The sequence below is a fragment of the Capricornis sumatraensis genome, chromosome 2 (genome assembly GCF_032405125.1).
Source record: "Capricornis sumatraensis isolate serow.1 chromosome 2, serow.2, whole genome shotgun sequence".
In the NCBI taxonomy this organism is placed as follows: Eukaryota; Metazoa; Chordata; class Mammalia; order Artiodactyla; family Bovidae; genus Capricornis; species Capricornis sumatraensis.
The window spans coordinates 95051357-95071952 of NC_091070.1; the positions used below are offsets into that span (position 1 = coordinate 95051357).

Here is a 20596-nt window from a genome sequence, read left to right on the forward strand (position 1 = left end):
AAACTGTGGCCTGTATGCCTAAGTAGAAATTCAAATTCTGATCCTGAGACAAGGCCAGTGTGAACTGTATGTTATAGATCCATACTGGAAAAAGTAAAAGAAATTGGAAGTGCTGAGAAACTTTCATAAAAACATGTTAGAGTTCTATTATATTAATATCTGCTGATCAATAATAAAAAAAATTGGGACTTTTTTTGTGTCCAACCTTTTTCAAAATTTATTTTTAATCTAGTTTACGAAAGTATTGGTTCATGACAGGGATTGGAAATGAGACTAAACGAAGCAGGTCTTTCATCACCCATAGTTTAAGAAGCACTAATCAGATGGACTCCAGGGCTACCTTAGGAACTTGGAGTAAAAAACAGCTTGAGACCTTCTGTACCTTTATTAGTTATCTCAGAGATTTTCATTTTATTGTCTCCTGTAGTGATTTTCAACTTTTTTCTTTTTTGCTTTTCTCCCCCCCTAGCAATAGAACCCTCTCTGTAAAAGATCGTCACCATAAAACACAGGTGCAGAAGGCAGATGAGAGCACGCCTGCTGTGGTTGAGCATGGATCCCCTCCACTCCCCTCTGTTCAGCTCAGTCGCTCAGCGTGTCCCACTCTTTGTGACCCCATGGACCGCAGCACGCCAGGCCTCCCTGTCCATCACCAACTCCCGGAGCCTACTCAAACCCATGTCCATTGAGTCGGTGATGCCATCCAACCATCTCATTCTCTGTCTTCCCCTTCTCCTCCTGCCCTCAGTCTTTCCCAGCAACAGGGTCTTTTCCAATGAGTCAGTTCTTTGTATCAGGTGACCAAAGTATTGGAGTTTCAGCTTCAGCATCAGTCCTTCCAATGAATATTCAGGACTGATTTCCTTTAGGTTGGACTGGTTGGATCCTCTTGCAGCCCAAGGGACTTTCAAGAGTCTTCTCCAACACCACAGTTTAAAAGCATCAATGCTTCGGTGCTCAGCTTTCTTTATAGTCCAACTCTCACATCCATACATGACTACTGGAAAAACCGTAGCTTTGACTAGACAGACCTTTGTTGGCAACGTAATGTCTCTGCTTTTTAATCTGCTCTCTCAGTTGATAATAGCTTTTCTTCCAAGGATCAAGTGTCTTTTAATTTCATGGCTGCAGTCACCATCTGCAGTGATTTGGGAGCCAAAGAAAATAAAGCCTATCAATGTTTCCATTGTTTCCCCAACTATTTGTCATGAAATGATGGGACCGGATGCCGTGATCTTAGTTTTCTGAATGTTGAGTTTTAACCCAGCTTTTTCACTCTCCTCTTTCACTTTCATCAAGAAGCTCTTTAGTTCTTCTTTGCTTTCTGCCGTAAGGATGGTATCATATGCATATCTGAGGTTATTGATATTTCTCGCAGCAATCTGGATTCCAGCTTGTGCTTCATGCAGCCCAGCATTTTGCATGATGTATTCTGCATATAAGTTAAATAAGCAGGGTGACAGTATACAGCCTTGACATACTCCTTTCCCTATTTGGAACCACTCTGTTTTTTCCATGTCCAGTTCTAACTGTTGCTTCTTGACCTGCATACAGATTTTCCAGGAGCCAGGTAACATGGTCTAGTATTTCCGTCTCTTGAAGACTTTTCCACAGTTTGTTGTGATCCACACAGTCAAAGGCTTTGGCATAGTCAATAAAGCAGAAATAGATGTTTTTCTGGAACTCTCTTGCTTTTTTGATTATCTAACGGATGTTGGCAATTTGGTCTCTGGTTCCTTTGCCTTTTTAAAATCCAGCTTGAACATCAGGAAGTTCACGGTTCACATACTGCTGAAGCCTGGCTTGGAGAATTTTGAACATTACTTTGCTAGCGTGTGAGATGAGTGCAATTGTGCAGTAGTTTGAAAATTCTTTGGCATTGCCTTTCTTTGGGATTGGGATGAAAACTGACCTTTTCCCACCCTGTGGCCACTGCAGAGTTTTCCAAACTTGCCGGCATATTGAGTGCAGCACTCCACTCCCCTAGAGGTCACTAAAGTCCCTCAGCAGAGCCCTAAGTCCCTGCACACAAGTCTCATACCTATTTTCCTGGGCATGAATTGGTGTTTCTATTTTACTATTATATGTTTTATAGATAATATATCTTATATAGTCTCATTTGAAATTTAGATATTTCTTCATACAATGACCCAGCTCTTTGAAGTGTTTCCTTGTATCTCCGGACTTGACATGCATGACTTAAAGGTGCCCTAATTTGAAATTTAGACACTTCTTTTATCGTAGCAGTTCAGTTCAGTCACGTCCGACTCTTTGCGACCCCATGAATCGCAGCACTCCAGGCCTGCCTGTCCGTCACCAACTCCCGGAGTTCACTCAGACTCAAGTCCATCGAGTCCGTGATGCCATCCAGCCATCTCATCCTCTGTCGTCCCCTTCTCCTTCTGCCCCCAATCCCTCCCAGCATCAGAGTCTTTTCCAATGAGTCAACTCTTTGCATGAGGTGGCCAAAGTACTGGAGTTTCAGCTTCAGCATCATTCCTTCCAAAGAAATCCCAGGGCTAATCTCCTTCAGAATGGACTGGTTGGATCCCCTTGCAGTCCAAGGGACTCTCAAGAGTCTTCTCCAACACCACAGCTCAAAAGCATCCATTCTTCGGTGCTCAGCTTTCTTCACAGTCCAACTCTCACATCCATACATGACCACAGGAAAAACCATAGCCTTGACTAGACAGACCTTAGTCGGCAAAGTAATGTCTCTGCTTTTGAATATACTATCTAGGTTGCTCATAACTTTTCTTCCAAGGAGTAAGCGTCTTTTAATTTCATGGCTGCAGTCACCATCTGCAGTGATTTTGGAGCCCAAAAAAATAAAGTCTGACACTGTTTCCACTGTTTCCCCATCTATTTCCCATGAAGTGATGGGACCGGATGTAATGAGCTTCGTTTTCTGGATGTTGAACTTTAGGCCAACTTTTTCACTCTCCTCTTTCATTTTCATCAAGAGACTTTTTAGTTCTTCTTTACTTTCTGCCATAAGGGTGGTGTCATCTGCATATCTGAGGTTATTGATATTTCTCCCGGCAATCGCGATTCCAGCTTGTGTTTCTTCCAGTCCAGTGTTTCTCATGATGTACTCTGCATATAAGCTAAATAAGCAGGGTGACAATATACAGCCTTGACGTACTCCTTTTCCTATTTGGAACCAGTCTGTTGTTCCATGTCCAGTTCTAACTGTTGCTTCCTGACCTGCATACAGATTTCTCAAGAGGCAGGTCAGGTGGTCTGGTATTCCCATCTCTTTCAGAATTTTCCACAGTTTCTTGTGATCCACACAGTCAAAGGCTTTGCAATAGTCAATAAAGCAGAAATAGATGTTTTTCTGGAACTCTCTTGCTTTTTCCATGATCCAGCGGATGTTGGCAATTTGATCTCTGGTTCCTCTGCCTTTTCTAAAACCAGCTTGAACATCAGGAAGTTCACAGTTCACGTATTGCTGAAGCCTGGCTTGGAGAATTTTGAGCATTACTTTACTAGTGTGTGAGATGAGTGCAATTGTGCGTTAGTTTGAGCATTCTTTGGCATTGCCTTTCTTTGGAATTGGAATGAAAACTGACGTTTTCCAGTCCTATGGCCATTGCTGAGTTTTCCAAATGTGCTGGCATATTGAGTGCAGCACTTTCACAGCATCATCTTTCAGGATTTGAAACAACTCAACTGGAATTCCATCACCTCCATTAGCTTTGTTTGTAGCGATGCTTTCCAAGGCCCACTTGACTTCACATTCCAGGATGTCTGGCTCTAGATGAGTGATCACACCATCATGATTATCTGGGTCGTGAAGATCTTTTTTGTACAGTTCTTCTGTGTATTCTTGCCACCTCTTCAGAACTGGCTAAAAACTAGCAGGGACAAACCTTAGTTAAATAGAGTCACTTGTATTTCAGTGAGAGAAATAACAGTGGGGGAACGGGGGCTGTCTCAACAACTAAGGAAGAGAGAGGTCTTTCAGAGCATCTTGGAGAACAGTGGAATTTAGGGAAGCTTAATGAAGCAATATTATGACTGACTCAGAGCAGGGCTTGGAGAAGGCAATGGCACCCCACTCCAGTACTCTTGCCTGGAGAATCCCATGGACAGAGGAGCCTGGTGGGCTGCAGTCCATGGGGTCGCTGAGTTGGACATGACTGAGCGACTTCACTTTCACTTTTCACTTTCATGCCTTGGAGAAGGAAATGGCAACCCACTCCAGTGTTCTTGCCTGGAGAATCTCAGGGACAGGGGAGACTGGTGGGCTGCCGTCTATGGGGTCACACAGATTCGGACACGACTGAAGTGACTTAGCAGCAGCAGCAGATCAGGGCTGGCTGTGAAGCTCTGGACTATGAAGTAGCCCCATGACCTTGTTTCTGTGGAAACAGCAAAGTTAAGAAAGACTTGGAATATTGTTTTTTCAAACAACAAAGTCTCTGACAGTCTGCGATTATGGAGAACAAGGTTTCTTATCCACAAGTGAGATAAGAAAGCAGGGTCACCCCAAAAATGGGGTTGTTATGACACCTTTTAGCTGCATTATGAGTTTCAGAGAAATATGAAAGGAAGTGTTAGTTGCTCAGTCATGTCTGACTCTTTGTGACCCCATGGACTGTAGCCCACCAGGCTCCTCTGTTGCTGAAATTCCAGGCAAGAGTACTGGAGTGGGTTGACATTCCCATATTCCAGGGGACCTTCCCCACCCAGGGGTCAAACCTGAGTCTCCCACATTGCAGGCAGATACTTTACTGTCTGAGCCACCAGGGAAGCCCCTGGGAGAAATATGGTCTCCCGTTAACTTCACAGCTGACTTTATCTGTTTGTCATCTCAGCCTGCTTTAAGAATAACAGGGCTAATTTTTTACTTTCTCACTCTCCCTGACCAGCTATTTCACACACACTACATTGCTTGTATCTGCGGGCCTAACATGCTTGGTTTGGATCCAGTGGGCCATGATACATGTTAATTTGAGATTCTAATAAAGTTTAAATGACAGGCACTGACATCTTAAAACACCTACAATCTAGTGAAGCACTGAAAAAAACTTAATGAAAAAATGACCTGGAAAAGAAAGCTACTAGAAGAACCAATATTAGAAATGTAAGAAGAGGAAACCAGTATGAGAAAGCAGTGGTTTAAGCCATAATGGTGATCAAATCCTTTGACCTTCTAATATCATATAGAGAGATACAGTTTAAGGAAGTCACTAGCTACGAGGGAAAACATTAGTAGACAGTGATACAGCATTACTTTTCATAGTGAAAAACTGAAAATAACATAAACTTTGAAGGTGTTGCTAAATACCCCCAAATGAATATTTAGTGCCATCAGTTCGGCTCAGTTCAGTCACTCACTCGTGTCCGACTCTTTGCGACCCCATGAATCGCAGCACGCCAGGCCTCCCTGTCCATCACCAACTCCCAGAGCTCACTCAGACTCACGTCCATTGAGTCAGTGACACCATCCAGCCATCTCATCCTCTGTCGTCCCCTTCTCCTCCTGCCCCCAATCCCTCCCGGCATCAGAGTCTTTTCCAATGAGTCAACTCTTCGCATGAGGTGGCCCAAGTACTGGAGTTTCAGCTTTAGCATCATTCCTTCCAAAGAACATTGAGGGCTGATCTCCTTCAGAATGGACGGGTTGGATCTTGCATTCCAAGGGACTCTCAAAAGTCTCCTCCAACACCACAGTTCAAAAGCATCAATTCTTCAGCGCTCAGCTTTCTTCACAGTCCAACTCTCACATCCATACATGACCACAGGAAAAACCATAGCCTTGACTAGATGGACCTTTGTTGGCAAAGTAATGTCTCTGCTTTTGAATATGCTATCTAGGTTGGTCATAACTTTTGAGTGCTTATGAAATAAGTGCAAGAAATAGTAAGGATATTAAAATACCAAGTATGAGATCAACTTTGTTATTTGTTTTAATTAGATGATAACCTGTATAGAAAATATCTGCAAAGAAATATACAAAAAGAGCAACAATAGTTATTTCCGAATAGCTAAATTATAGTAGATTTTCTTTATTCATTTTCTACCATAAGCTTATATTATTCAAAATAGTACAGTAAGCATGTATTACAACAATACAGAGCAGTTCTAACAATAAACATATATTACTCAGAGAAAGAAATTAGTTACTTGAGAAAAAAGTAAGGGTTCTTAGCCAGAAAATAAGTACTTTATGAGAAAAATTACATGCTCCCATGTTATGACTATTCATAGGGTTGGCAAAATGTGTTTTTCCCATTATGACCCTGTTAGATTGAAGAGCATAATTTTTCATTTTTGACTGGTGGTTTTTATGCTGAATAAGGCTGAATGAATCTGAATCTTTTTTTAATTGTAGAATTGTTAGCATGTGACCCTTTTTTTGCATTAGTCACTTCTGCTTGTAGGAGTAACAGATTTAGTAAACCAGAATGCAGCAGTAGTTTGACATTGGTTCTTTCACCCAGAAAAAGAATTTCAAGCTTCAGTGCCTATTACTGTTGATGTTATTTCTGACTTTCCATATTTTAATTTTTTTCTAAAGGATAGGTTTTCAAAAGTAAGGGATGATGAAATAGTATGTCCTTTTAAAAACAACTGTGTGGGAAATTATTGAAATTTGTTTAGGATCAACTAAGATTTGCAATGAAATTAAAAAACACTTACTCCTTGGAAGAAAACTTATGACCAACCTAGATGGCATATTCAAAAGCAGAGACATTGCTTTGCCAACTAAGGTCCATCTAGTCAAGGCTATGGTTTTTCCAGTAGTCATGTATGGATGTGAGAGTTGGACTGTGAAGAAGGCTGAGTGCCGAAGAATTGATGCATTTGAGCTGTGGTGTTGGAGAAGACTCTTGAGAGTCCCTTGGACTGCAAGGAGATCCAACCAGTCCATTCTGAAGGAGATTAGCCCTGGGATTTCTTTGGAAGGAATGATGCTAAAGGTGAAACTCCAGTACTTTGGCCACCTCATGCGAAGAGTTGACTCATTGGGAAAGACCCTGATGCTGGGAGGGATTGGGGGCAGGAGGAGAAGGGGACGACAGAGGATGAGATGGCTGGATGGTTTCACTGACTCAATGGATGTGAGTCTGAGTGAACTCCGGAATTTGGTGATGGACAGGGAGGCCTGGCGTGCTGCAATTCGTGGGGTCGCAAAGAGTTGGACACAACTGAGCGACTGAACTGAATTGAACTGAATTTTTGCAAACAAATTTAGGTTTGGACTTAAATTGTCTCTCTGCCATTTATTACAAAGTCATTTTCGTAAACTGAAGTGTCCGTAACTCTTTAGTGTAATTACAAAGTTTCCAAATGTATGGTAACATTATAAATCTTAAATCAGCTTGTCTTTCTGATCCTCTCCAGTCCAGGAAGATGTCTGGAGAACTTCCACCAAACATTAACATCAAGGAACCTCGATGGGATCAAAGCACTTTCATTGGACGCGCCAAACATTTCTTCACTGTAACTGATCCCAGGAACATTCTGTTGACCAACGAGCAACTGGAGGCGGCGAGGAAGGTAGTCCATGATTACAGGTAACACTGGTGCTTTTTTTTTATTATTATTTTTACTTTATTTTACTTTACAATACTGTATTGGTTTTGCCATACATTGACATGAATCCACCACGGGTGTACCTGCGTTCCCAAACATGAACCCCCCTCCCACCTCCCTCCCCATAACACTAGTGCTTTTTGATGTAATGTGTTAATAGACCGTCCTGGTGGCCTCTTGTCTTAACCCTTCCCTTAGAGAGTTTTCAACATGTTTTTGCAATTGAGTCCTTTTTATCAAAAGAAAAAAAAAAGAGAGAAATAAGTAGACAGGTTTTGTACCCCATTGCTGACCCTTAACAGAAATATCCAAGGTTCATAATAACCTGAATATGAGACAACCATCATCCAGCTCATCAGTGCCCACCTGTGAGGTGCCCTGCCTCCCACTCTCTGATACCGCTACCCCCTGAACCCACATCCTTCTGTCTCCAGGTGGAAGCCGCCTCTTACAAAACCAAGTTGTCAGGAATTAGGGTACGTTGGTCACTTCGTCTTAGATAAAGCCTCAATGAATAAACCCCACATGTAGTAGCTCAGATGGGAAGGATGCTGGTGGCATGGTTTGTAGGTTTGGGATGGATTTTGTCAGTTCAAAGAGCCAGGCGTGAGGTAGAGAAGAGGCATGAGCTCTAGGGCAATAGTCACAACTTTCATTCATTTAAAAAAATTCTAATGCAATTTTTAAAGGCTATACTCAATTTACAGTTATTAACAAAATAGCTGTATGCTATGTTTTGAAATACGTCCTTGAGCCTGTCTTACACCCAGTGGTTTATACCTCCCAGTCTTCCACCCATATATTGCCCCCCTCCAACTTATAACCACTAGTTTGTTCTCTGTATCTGTGTGCCCGATTCTTTTTTGTTATATTTACTGGTTTGTTGTATTTTTTAAATTCCACGGATAAGCGATAATTACGGTATTCATTTTTCTCTGTCTGCCATATTTCACTTAGTTAGCATAATGCCCTCCAATTCCATCCATGCTACTGCAAACGGCAAAATTTCATTCTTTTTTATGATAAGTAGCATTCCACATATATATATATATATATATATATATCAGTTCAGCTCAGTTCAGTCGCTCAGTTGTGTCCGACTCTTTGCGACCCCATGAATCACAGCACGCCAGGCTTCCCTGTACATCACCAACTTCCAGAGTTTACTCAAACTCATGTCCCTCGAGTCGTTGATGCCATCCAACCATCTCATCCTCTGTTGTCCCCTTCTCCTCCTGCCCCCAGTCCCTCCCATCATCGGTCTTTTCCAATGAGTCAACTATATATATATATATATATATATATATATATATATATATATACATATATACGCACACATATATATCACATCTTCTTTATCCAGTCATCTGTTGATGGACGTGCAGCTTTCCTGATAGATAAATGACCATTAAGAAATATTAATGTTGGAAGCTTCGTGGACCACAGAAGGTTTCCATCTTATTCTGCATGTTCTGTCTGTTCTTGCTGATTTCTTGGCTGTTTGCTTTTTGGTTGGTTGGTTGTTTTACAATCCTTTAAAAAACAATAGGAAAAACACTCTTAGCTAGCTAGCCATATAGGCCACAGACAGTACTTTTCTGACTCCTGCTCTCAGGGAAAGTCAGAAGCTGAGAATTGGACTAGTGTGAATGAGAAGCCTCAGCGTGCCATAGATAATGCATGCAGGGTGCATACCTGGCTGTCACGTGGGTAGTCAGGGAAGCCAAGGGCAGTCTGCAAACTGTTGCCGAGCACTGAACTGGCCAGGTCCTGGCATGTGCAGCCATGCAGAAGGAGGCCTTCCTAGGCAGAGAACGTCTTGGAGCCCTGTGAGCAAGTCCTGAGAAAAGAGGCAGCGGAAGAGAGCAGAAATGTTATTTCGGGAATTCCGACAAGTGAAATGTTCTGTGATTCTGGAACCAAAGCCAAGAAAAGAAGAGAGGTAGAGAGGAAAGACAGCTAGAGGAGTTGAAACGAAGCCATGAAGGAGATCGCAAAGCCCCTAAACCGGTAATAGCAAAATTAAAACCTTCACTGGAGCCAGTGGTGGAGAACTCAGGACCGCAGTGGTACCAAGAAAAAGCAGACACAGAGATGCCGGGGGTAAACCGGAGTCACTCTCCAAGGGTGAGAATCCAAGGTCGCATACTTCCTATGCGAAGGGCCAGATGTAAATATTTTCGCTTTGCGAGCCCTACAGTCATTCTTTTGTGTGTTTGCCACCCTTTATAAATGGAAAAACCATTGTTAGCCTCCCAGCCATTTAAAAATAGGACGTGACTTGTCAACTTCTGACCCAGGTGAAAAAGTGAGAGTGTGAAAAAGATTGTATTTCAACAGAATAGAGGATGGCGCATGAAGACATAATTCATTGATGCTTCTCAAGGAGAAATTAGAAAAATGCGAACAAAGTAATATTAAGTAAATGAAGAATTTTCCTGTAGTGAAATATCTGGAAATTAAACTCACCCTGTTGTAGGCAGAGATCCCCGCAAAATGGAAATTTTTTTCCTTTTCTTTTTCTGCAAAGAAACTTTTTAAAATGTTATAAGCAGCCAAAACAGGAAAAAAGTTATTTAAAAAAAGAACAAATGACACGGAAGTCAACCTTTTCATCTATGCACTGAGCACGTGAGGGCAGCAAAAAATGTGCTGCGTTTCCTGGAGAAAGCACGCAACTGAGGAATTTTACACCAGAGCGTCTGTTTAGAGAGGCAACAGAAAAATATACATCAAAAATAAACTCCTGGGGACTTCCCTGGCCCTTCAGTGATAAAGACTTCATCTTCCAATGCAAGAGGGGCCTGTTCGATCCCTGGTCTGGGAACTCACAGCCAAAAAGCCAGAAGATAAAACCGAATCAATATTGTAACAAATTTGATAAACACTTTAAAAAATGGTTCACATAAAAAAAAAAAGTCTTAAAAAATGTAAAAAATAGATTCTTCATCAATCCTTTTTATGAGGTCAAGAAATAAAGCAAAATTGAGTTCAAAAATAAGAAATCTATAGTATGTAGTGATTCTGCAAACAATTCAAAATGGAATTACCATATATCCAGCCATTCTGCTTCTGGGCACATATCCAAAAGAAGAGGCAGCAGGGTCTTAAACAGATATTTGCATACTGGTGTTTATAGTAGCATTACCCACAGCAGCCAAAGGTAGAAGCAATGCAATTGTCCACGGAAGGATGAATGAAAAAATAAAACATGGTCTATTCACACAGTAGAGTACTACTCGGCCTTCAGAACTAAGGGAATCCTGACACTTGCTCAGTTCAGTTAAGTCGCTCAGTCGTGTCCCAGTCTTTGTGACCCCATGAACCGCAGCACGCCAGGGCTCCCTGTCCATCACCAACTCCCAGAGTTTACCCAGACTCATGTCCATTGAGTTGGTGATGCCATCCAACCACCTCATCTTCTGTCGTCCCCTTCTCCTCCTGCCTTCAATCTTCCCCAGCATCAGGGTCTTTTCAAATAAGTCAGCTTTTCTCATCAGGAGGCCAAAGTGTTTGAGCTTCAGCTTCAGTATCAGTCCTTCCAATGAATATTTAGGACTGATTTCCTTTAGAATGGACTGGTTGGACCTCCTTGCAGTCCAAGGGACTCTCAAGAGTCTTCTCCAACACCACAGTTCAAAAGCATCAGTTCTTTGTCTCTCAGCTTTCTTTATAGTCCAACTCTCACATCCGTACATGACTACTGGAAAAACCATTGCTTTGACTAGACAGACCTTTGTTGGCAATGTAATGTCTCTGCTTTTTAATATGCTGTCTAGGTTAGTCATAATTTTTCTTCCAAGGAGCAAGTGTCTTTTAATTTCATGGCTGCAGTCACCATCTGCAGTCACCATCTGATTTATTTATTTACTTTTGGAGCCCAAAAAATAAAGTCTGACACTGTTTCCACTGTTTCCCCGTCTATTTCCCATGAAGTGATGGGACCAGATGCCATGATCTTCGTTTTCTGAATGTTGAGTTTTAAGCCAACTTTTTCACTTTCCCCTTTCACTTTCATCAACAAGTTCTTTAGTTCTTCTTTGCTTTCTGCCATAAGAGTGGTGCCATCTGCATATCTGAGGTTATTGATATTTCTCCCGGCAATCTTGATTCCAGCTTGTGCTTCATCCAGCCTAGTGTTTCGCATGATGTACTCTGCATATAAGTTAAATAAGCAGGGTGACAATATACAGCCTTGACATACTCCTTTCCCTATTTGGAACCACTCTGTTGTTCCATGTCCAGTTCTAACTGTTGCTTCCTGAGCTGCATATAGGTTTCTCAAGAGCCAGGTCAGGTGGTCTGGTATTCCCATCTCTTTCAGAATTTTCCAGTTTGTTGTGTTCCACACAGTCAAAGGCTTTGGCATGGTCAATAAAGCAGAAATAGATGTTTTTCTGGAACTTTCTTGCTTTTTTGATGATCTAATGATTGTTGGCAATTATCTCTGATTCCTCTGCCTTTTCTAAATCCAGCTTGAACATTTGGAAGTTCATGGTTCATGTACTGTTGAAGCCTGGCTTGGAGAATTTTGAGCATTACTTTGCTAGTGTGTGAGATGAGTGCAATTGTGTGGTAGTTTGAGCATTCTTTGGCATTGCCTTTCTTTGGGATTGGAATGAACGCTGACCTTTTCCAGTCCTGTGGCCACTGCTGAGTTTTCCAAATGTAACACATACTTCAACACAGATAAACCTCGAAGGCACTGCTCAATGAGATAAAAGGACAAATTATTGCATAGTTCCACTTACGCGAGGTGCCTAAAGTAGCAAATACATAGAAACAGAAAAGAGAATGGGGATGGCCAGGGTCTAGGGATGGGGAGGATCAGGAGTTACTGTTTGAAGAATACAGTCTCAGTTGGGGACAGTGAAAAAGTTCTGAACACTGATGGTGGCAAGAGTTGGACGATAACATGAATATGCTTAATACGCTAAAACTATACCCTTAAACATGGTTAAGGTGGTAAATTTTATGTTATGTATATTTTATTACATTTTAAAAAATAAGGAAGCTGTAATATAGACTAGTGATAAATGCTGAAATAGTTAGAATAGAAATGGTTGTTGTGTTTCTAGTTATAAGGGCTTCCCTTGTGGCTCAGCTGGTAAAGAATCCACCTGCAATGCAGGAGACCTGGGTTTGATCCCTGGGTTGGGAAGATCCCCTGGAGAAGGGAAAGGCTACCCACTCCAGTATTCTGGCCTGGAGAATTACATGGACCGTATAGTCCATTGGGTCACAAAGAGTTGGACACGACTGAGCGACTTTCACTTTCTAGTTATAAAGCATTGTAAAGACAAAGAGAAATTTTAAATGTTTTGTAAAAAAAAAAAAAAGTAGTATCTATCTGAATGTAAAGCCCTAGATTGTAGTATCAACAAAAAAAAAAAAAAAAGAAGAGGAGGAATTAAAAGTATACCAACTATTTATTGTAAATAGTTATGTGCTTAGTTGCTCAGCCATGTCCGACTCTTTGCAATCCCATGGAATTAAACTCAGATCTCCTGCATTGGCAGGCAGATTCTTTACCACCAAGCCTCCTGGGAAGCCCATTTTAACTAGGAGGTGGTCTCAGCCTGTGGTTTGGCTCTTCACCATATTAGAGAAATGCCCTGTATTGTAGAATGGTTTTGAGAATCTTAACGGTGACCGTGGTCAAGTTAAATCGTAGTATGCCTTGGGCTTCCCTGGTGGTCAGACAGTAAAGCATCCACCTGCAGTACGGGAGACCTGGGTTCAATCCCTGGGTTCAAAAGATCCCCTGGAGGAGGGCCTGGCAACCCACTCTAGTATTCTTTCCTGGAGAATCCCCACGGACAGAAGAGCCTGGCGGGCTGCAGTCCATGAGGTTGCAGAGAGTCAGGCAGCACTGAGCGACTAAGCACAGCACAGCAGGTCTAAAATCCCGAAGTCATAAAAACCGACTGTGTGATAAGTGTGACCAAAGATAAAACCAAAAACCTGACATGAAAGTGTTAAAAATAACTTTAAATAAGATAAAAGAGACCAGATAGCCCAGTGATAACAATGCATGTAAAAAAGGATCAAAATCCTCTACTAAAATCAGAGGCTTTAAAATAGAGTAAAAACTACTTAAAAAGCTCAGCAGTGATGTGGCATCCCAGTAGGAATGCATGAGGGTTTCTAGCTGCATGACTCACCTCTGTATGAGGTTGTTGCAAAGGGGGAAATATGGTGCCTTCCTCCAAGAATCTCTCAACACTTCATTTTCTCTTTTCATACAAGCCCTTAAATTATCTGTGTCATAAAGTGGCTGGGCCTGCTCCACTGGGGATTAGGGGTAATGCTGCTTTAATCACGTCTGCTTTTATATGTATTATATGTAATATTATATATAAGACATATGTATTCATTTGTAAAACCAATTGTTGAATTAATGGCTAAGACATACCCCAGAGTTCTCCTTCTTCCACCAAGAGACAAATTATCTGTGACCTTTCTGGGGAGGATATGGCAAAGGGTTGCTGCTGCTGCTGCTAAGTCGCTTCAGTCGTGTCCAACTCTGTGCTACCCCATAGACGGCAGCCCACCAGGGTCCCCCGTCCCTAGGATTCTCCAGGCAAGAACACTGGAGTGGGTTGCCATTTCCTTCCCCAATGCATGAAAGTGAAAAGTGAAAGTGAAGTCGCCCAGTCATGTCCAGCTCTTAGCGACACCATGGACTGCAGCCTACCAGGCTCCTCCGTCCATGGGATTTACCAGGCAAGAGTACTGGAGTGGGGTGCCATTTTGGTTGGTGTCAAAGAAGAATCATGTATAGTATAGCTTCAGGAAGTGTGAATACCAATAATCTGTAGTTTTCGTGAGATTCCAACAATGCCACTTTAATGTAAACCCAACAGAAGGTAATAAAAATGGCTAACATTACAAAGCAGGACAGAGGTAACTGCAAATAAAAAGGAAGTTGTATGAAAACCAGACAAAATTCAATTCAGGGCAAATAGATCAGAAAAAAATTGATATTGAGAAAATGAACATGGTCAGTATTCATGGAACAGTTAATGTTGCATCAAATACACAAAGAAAAGACCGTTAGAAATACAGATAGAACTTGATTAAACACAGTCATCTAATCACATCAGAATTGTTCAGTACTTCCCTTTAACTGTATGAAAAGAAAAACCAGGAGTAAAATCACAAAGTAAAAATAATGAGAAAATTAATATCAAAATTTAGGGGATTGTGCCAGAATTGTACTGTGAAGGGAAGTTTATAGTTTTACGTGTCCCTCTGATTAAACATTAAAGGCTGATAGCAAATGAACTGAGACTTCAGCTTAAGAAATTAAAGAGCAACGCAAGCTAATAAAAAGAAAATAGCAATACCACATAGCACGTGCTGTGGGCTGAGACTGCCTGAAGCACTTTACATGCTCTCATGTAAGCATCACAGCAAAAGTAAATGCTATTCATGTGCCCATTTTTCAGATGAAAGAACTAAGGCAGGAAAGGTTAGCTGGCTCCGAGTCCTGCCACTGTTAGGTGACAGAGCCAGCACAGGAACCCAGACAGTCTGGCTCCAGAGTACATTTTGTTAACTGCTCCATAGACTGCTTTTCAAGGAAAACAGAAGGAAGTTTGTATTTGTTTAAAGTCAGAAATTAATAGAAAAATAAATGTAAAAACTAGTTCTTTGATAAACCTAGAGAAAGATAAGCCTCTAGTACATCTAATCAATACGAAATAAATGCATAAAATTCAAACTATATGGCAAGAGGATAAGGAAGTTTCCTATGGGAAACAGAAATACAAAAATAAACCCTACTATTTGCTCTTTGCTAAAAATTTCAGAAATCTTGGTAAAATATCTAACCCTCTATGAACATACAAATTACCAAAATTGACTCAATGCAAAAGAAGGCAAGAGAAAAAAGGAATGAGGAAGAAATGAGATGAATAAAAAATAAAGAGAAAGATGGAATAAATAAATAAATATAAAACTTTCCCGCTAAAATCTCTCAGACCAGTTAGCATCACAGGTGAAAGAAACCATTTCTTCATAGGAAGAAACAATACCAATTCCGTCACAAACTCTCCCAGAAACTAGAAGAGGGGGAAAGTCTTCCTCATCTATTTTATGACACTGTTGACAGCAAAGCCAAAGGGATTGCAAGAAAAAAATTACAGCCCAATGTCCCTCATTACCATAGACACGAAAATCCTCAACAAAATTAACAGCTTAAATCTAGCCATATATAAAAAGGATAATACCCAAAATGAGCAGAACCCAAATGTGGTTTATTACAACAATGCAATTTCATTTTAACGTTTGGAAATTACTGTATTAGTAGACTGTGACAGAAAAACATATGGTCATCTCAATAGATGCAGAAAAAGCAGACAGAAGAATCCAACATCAATTCATGATAAAACTCTAAGCAAACTAGGAATAGAAGGAATAAAGTACATCTAAGAAAACCCTACAACAGACACCAAATTTAATGATGAAAGAATGAAGACTTTTCCCGTGAGATCAAGAACAAAGCCAAGAGTTCACGAGTCACTACTTTCATTTAGCATTCTGCTGAGTAGCTAGGAGTCCAGTAGGAAAAAATAGCAACATAAAAGATGTATAGACAGGAAAGGAACTAAAACTGTCACCATTCACAGAAAGCATGATCATCGGTGTAGGAAAAATCTACCAAAACCGCAAATAGAGCGTGTTTCGCTCAATCACGAGATATAAGATCAATATACAGAAATCAGTTGAGTTTCTATTTGCTGCTGCTGCTGCTCCTAAGTCGCTTCAGTCGTGTCCGACTCTGTGCGACCCCACAGAAGGCAGCCCACCAGGTTCCGCCATCCAGGCAAGAACACTGGAGTGAGTTGCCGTTTCCTTCTCCAGTGCATGAAAGTGAAAAGTGAAAGTGAAGTCGCTCAGTCATGTCTGACTCTGTGCGACCCCATGGACTGCAGCCTACCAGGCTTCTCCATTCATGGGATTTTCCAGGCAAGAGTACTGGAGTGGGGTGCCATTGTCTTCTCCGAGAGTTTCTATTTAGTAACAACTAATAACTGGAAATTGAAATTTTACATGTAGTATTTTCAGTAGCAACAAAAATATTAAATGCCTGATTTCAAGATTTACTATCAAGCTCAAGTAATCAAAACAGTATAGCATAAAGATAGGTATATAGGCCAGTGGAACAGAATAGGGGATCCCAAAATAGAATTCTCAAGATAATTCAATAGGGAAAGAATATTCTGTTTGATGAGTGAGTCTGGAAAAATGGATTTTCATATTAAAAAAAGTTTAATCCTTAAAACCATAAACATAACTTGAAATGAATGATAACCCTAAATATACAAGCTAAAACTATAAAGCTTCTAGAAGAAAGCAAGATAAAATCTGTATGACTTTGGGATAGGCAAAGATTCCTTAGGCTGTAAGCATGAAGAAAAAGGGAAAAGTTACATCTCTACACAGCAGAAGACACTGTTTAGAGAACGACAATGCAGTTCACAAACTGGAAGAAAATATTTGCAAAACTTACAGCTCGTAAGAGACTTATATCAAGAAGAGAAAAGAATTCTTTTAAACCCAATGTTTTTAAATGGTCCAAAGATTTGAGTAGACGGCTGACACTCAACCAAAGAAAATATAGAAATACCAAGCAAGCATATAGAAAGATACAGAGCATCACAGGGGAGATGCGAATTAAAACAACAATGAAGTATCATTTTACACCTGTCAGAATCAAAAAGACAACAGACAACAACTTTCCGTGAGGATATAGAGGAAAGGGAACCCTCATGTCCTGTTGGTGGGAGTGTATAGAATGGAGATTCCTTTAAAAATTAAAACTATTAGGTGGTGCATAATTGCAGTTTCTGATCATGAATTTTAAATCATTATAACTAGGCTCAAACACATGTTTATTAATCAAAATAGGAACCATTACAGTCAACACATTTTTGCCAACGAGAAATAATTTTGTTTATTCCCATAGCATAAAAATCCATGCGTGGGGATTCGATGAACTCTGGGAAAGCGTTTTCCAAGCCTCCTGCTGGTTGTGGAAGCATTTTCCCTGCAAAAAGGGGTCAAGATGCTTGAAGAAGTGGTAGTCGGTTGGTGAGAGGTCAGGTGAATGTGGTGGATGAGGCAAAACTTTGTAGCCCAACTCGTTCAACTTTTGATGTGTTTGGTGTGCAAAGTGTGGTCATAGAGAAGATCGGGGGCCATCCTGCTGACCAGTGCGGGCTGCAGGTGTCACAGTTTTCCGTGCATCTCATCAATTTGCTGAGCACACTTCTCAGATGTAGTGGTTTCACCGGGGTTCAGAAAGCTGTGGTGGATCAGGCCAGCAGCAGACCACCAAACAGAGACCATGGCCTTTTTATTGGGTGCAAGTTGGGCTTTGAGAAGTGCTTCGGAGCCTCTTCTCAGTCCAGCCACTGAGCGGGTCGTTGCTGGTTGTCATATAAAATCCTCTTGTCACACATCACAATCTGGTTGAGAAATGGTGCGTTGTTGTGTAGAATAAGAGAAGACGATGTTTCAAAACAACAGTTTTTTGATCTGCGGTCAGTGTGTGAGGCACCCACTTACCGAGCTTTCTCACCTTTCCAGTTTGTTTCAAATGCCAAACGACCATAGAAGGGACAATGCGGAGTTCTTTAGCAGCTTTTCATGTAGTTGTAAGACGATCAGTTTCGATGGTTGCCCTCAATGGTCCTTGTCAACTTCCGATGGCCAGCCTCTGGGCTCCTCATCTTCAAGGATCTCGTCTCCTTTGCAAAATTTCTTGAAGCACCTCTGCACTGTATGTTTATTAGCAATTCCTGGGCCAAATGAGTTCTTGATGTTGCAAATTGCCTCTGCTGCTTTACAACCCATTTTGAACTTGAAAATCACTCAAATTTGCCTTTTGTTTAATGTCATTTCCACAGTCTAAAAAAATATGAAATATATAGCAAGTGATAAGGCATTTCACAACAAACTGTGGAAAATTCTTAAAGAGATGGAAATACCAGACCACCTGACCTGCCTCCTGAGAAATCTGTATGCAGGTCGGGAAGCAACAGTTAGAACTGGACATGGAACAACAGACTAGTTCCAGATCCGGAAAGGAGGACGTCAAAGCTGTATATTGTCACTCTGCTTATTTAACGTATATGCAGAATACATCATGTGAAATGCCAGGCTGGATGAAGCACAAGCTGGAATCAGGATTGCTGGGAAAAATATCAATAACCTCAGATATGCAGATGACACCACCCTTATGGCAGAAAGCAAAGAAGAACTAAAGAGCTTCTTGATGAAAGTGAAAGAGGAGAGTGAAAAAGTTGGCTTAAAACTTAACATACAGAAAACTAAGATCATGGCATCTGGTCCCATCACCTCATGGCAAATGGATGGGGAAACAATGGAAATTGTGAGAGACTTTATTTTCTTGGGCTCCAAAATCACTGCAGATGGTGACTGCAGCCATGAAATTAAAAGACACTCGCTCCTTGGAAGAAAAGTTACGACCAACCTAGACAGCATATTAAAAAGCAGACATTACTTTGCCAACAAGGTCTGCCTAGTCAAAGCTATGATTTTTCTAATAGTCATGTGTGGATGTGAGAGTTGGACCATAAAGAAAGCTGAGCAGTGAAGAATTGATGCTTTTGAACTGTGGTGTTGGAGAAGACTCTTGAGAGTCACTTGGACTACAAGGAGATCCAACTAGTCAATCCTAAAGGAAATCAGTCCTGAATATTCATTGGAAGGACTGATGCTGAAGCTTCAATACTTTGGCCACCTGATGCGAAGAACTGACTTATTTGAAAAGACCCTGATGCTGGGAAAGATTGAAGGCGGGAGGGTGAGTTGGTTGGATGGCATCACTGACTCGATGGACATGAGTGTGAGTAAGCTGCAGGAGTTGGTGATGGACAGGAAAGCCTGGCGTGCTGCAGTCCATGGGGTCACAAAGAGTCAGACACGACTGAGCTACCAAATTGAACTAAGTAAGTCATAGCAAAAAATGATAAAGCAAGGAATGCACATTAAAATGATGTATAACATAACCACATTTATTTAAGAATGTATTCCAGTATCAAATGGCAAAATTCAGCAATGCAAAACCATAATTACTTTCGCACCAACCCAATACATACAGTCCATCAGTTCCACTCCTGGGTATCCAAAAAAAGATATATGTACACCTATGTTTATTGCAGCATTGCTTACACTAGCCAAGATATGGAAGCAATCTAAGTACCAATCAATAGATGAGTGGATAAGAAGTTGTGATAAATATAGATATGTAAAAAATATATTACTCAGCCATTAAAAAAAAGAATGAAATCAATCTTGTCATTTCTGAGAACACAGCTGGACTTGGGTGTGTTATGCTAAATGAAACAAGTCAGACAGAGAAGGACAAATACTATGTGATTTTACTTGTGTAGAATAAGAGAAGATGACGCTTCGAAACAACAATTTTTTGGAATCTAAAAAATGAAACAAATGAACAGACAGAACAAAACGAAGGCCGACTCACAGACAGAGAGCAGACAGGTGGTCGTCAGAGGAGAGGAGGCTGTGGAGAGGAGAGAGAGGTGAAGGGGATTAACTCCCAGCTGGTGCAAACTCCCAGTTACTGAATTGTCGTCCTTGTTCACTCGCTTAGTCGCGTCCAACTCTGTGACCCCAAGGACTGCAGCACGCTGGTCTTCCCTGTCCTTCACTGTCTCCCAGAGCTTGCTCAAACTCATGTCCATCGAGCTGGGGAGGCCATCCAACCGTCTCATCCTCTCTTGCCTCCTCTTCCTCCTGCCCTCAATCTTTCACAGCATCAGGGTCTTTTCTGATTTCAAAAGAAATGAGTCACAGGTATTAAATGTACATTGTGGGGATATGTCAAGAATTATAATTTGAATATCTTTGTAAGGTGGCAAATGGCAGCTAGACTTATAATTTTGAAATGCATAGAAGTACTGAATTACTATGCTGTGTACCAGGAGCTCACGCGGTGTTGTAGGTCAGCTATCCTGCAAAAACAAACTCATGGAAAAAGAGCTCAGATTTGTGG

At 41.1% G+C, this 20596-nt stretch overlaps 1 protein-coding gene across 1 annotated transcript in view; it reads left to right on the forward strand.

Annotated features, from left to right (window-relative positions):
• Nucleotides 1–20596, forward strand: part of SFXN1 (sideroflexin 1) — a 55746-nt gene that overhangs the window by 10492 nt on the left and 24658 nt on the right. The window contains exon 2 of the mRNA XM_068966639.1: nt 7357–7529. Within this exon, the coding sequence (XP_068822740.1) occupies nt 7366–7529 (164 nt within the window). The 5' untranslated portion in view covers nt 7357–7365. The remainder of the gene's footprint in view (nt 1–7356; nt 7530–20596) is intronic.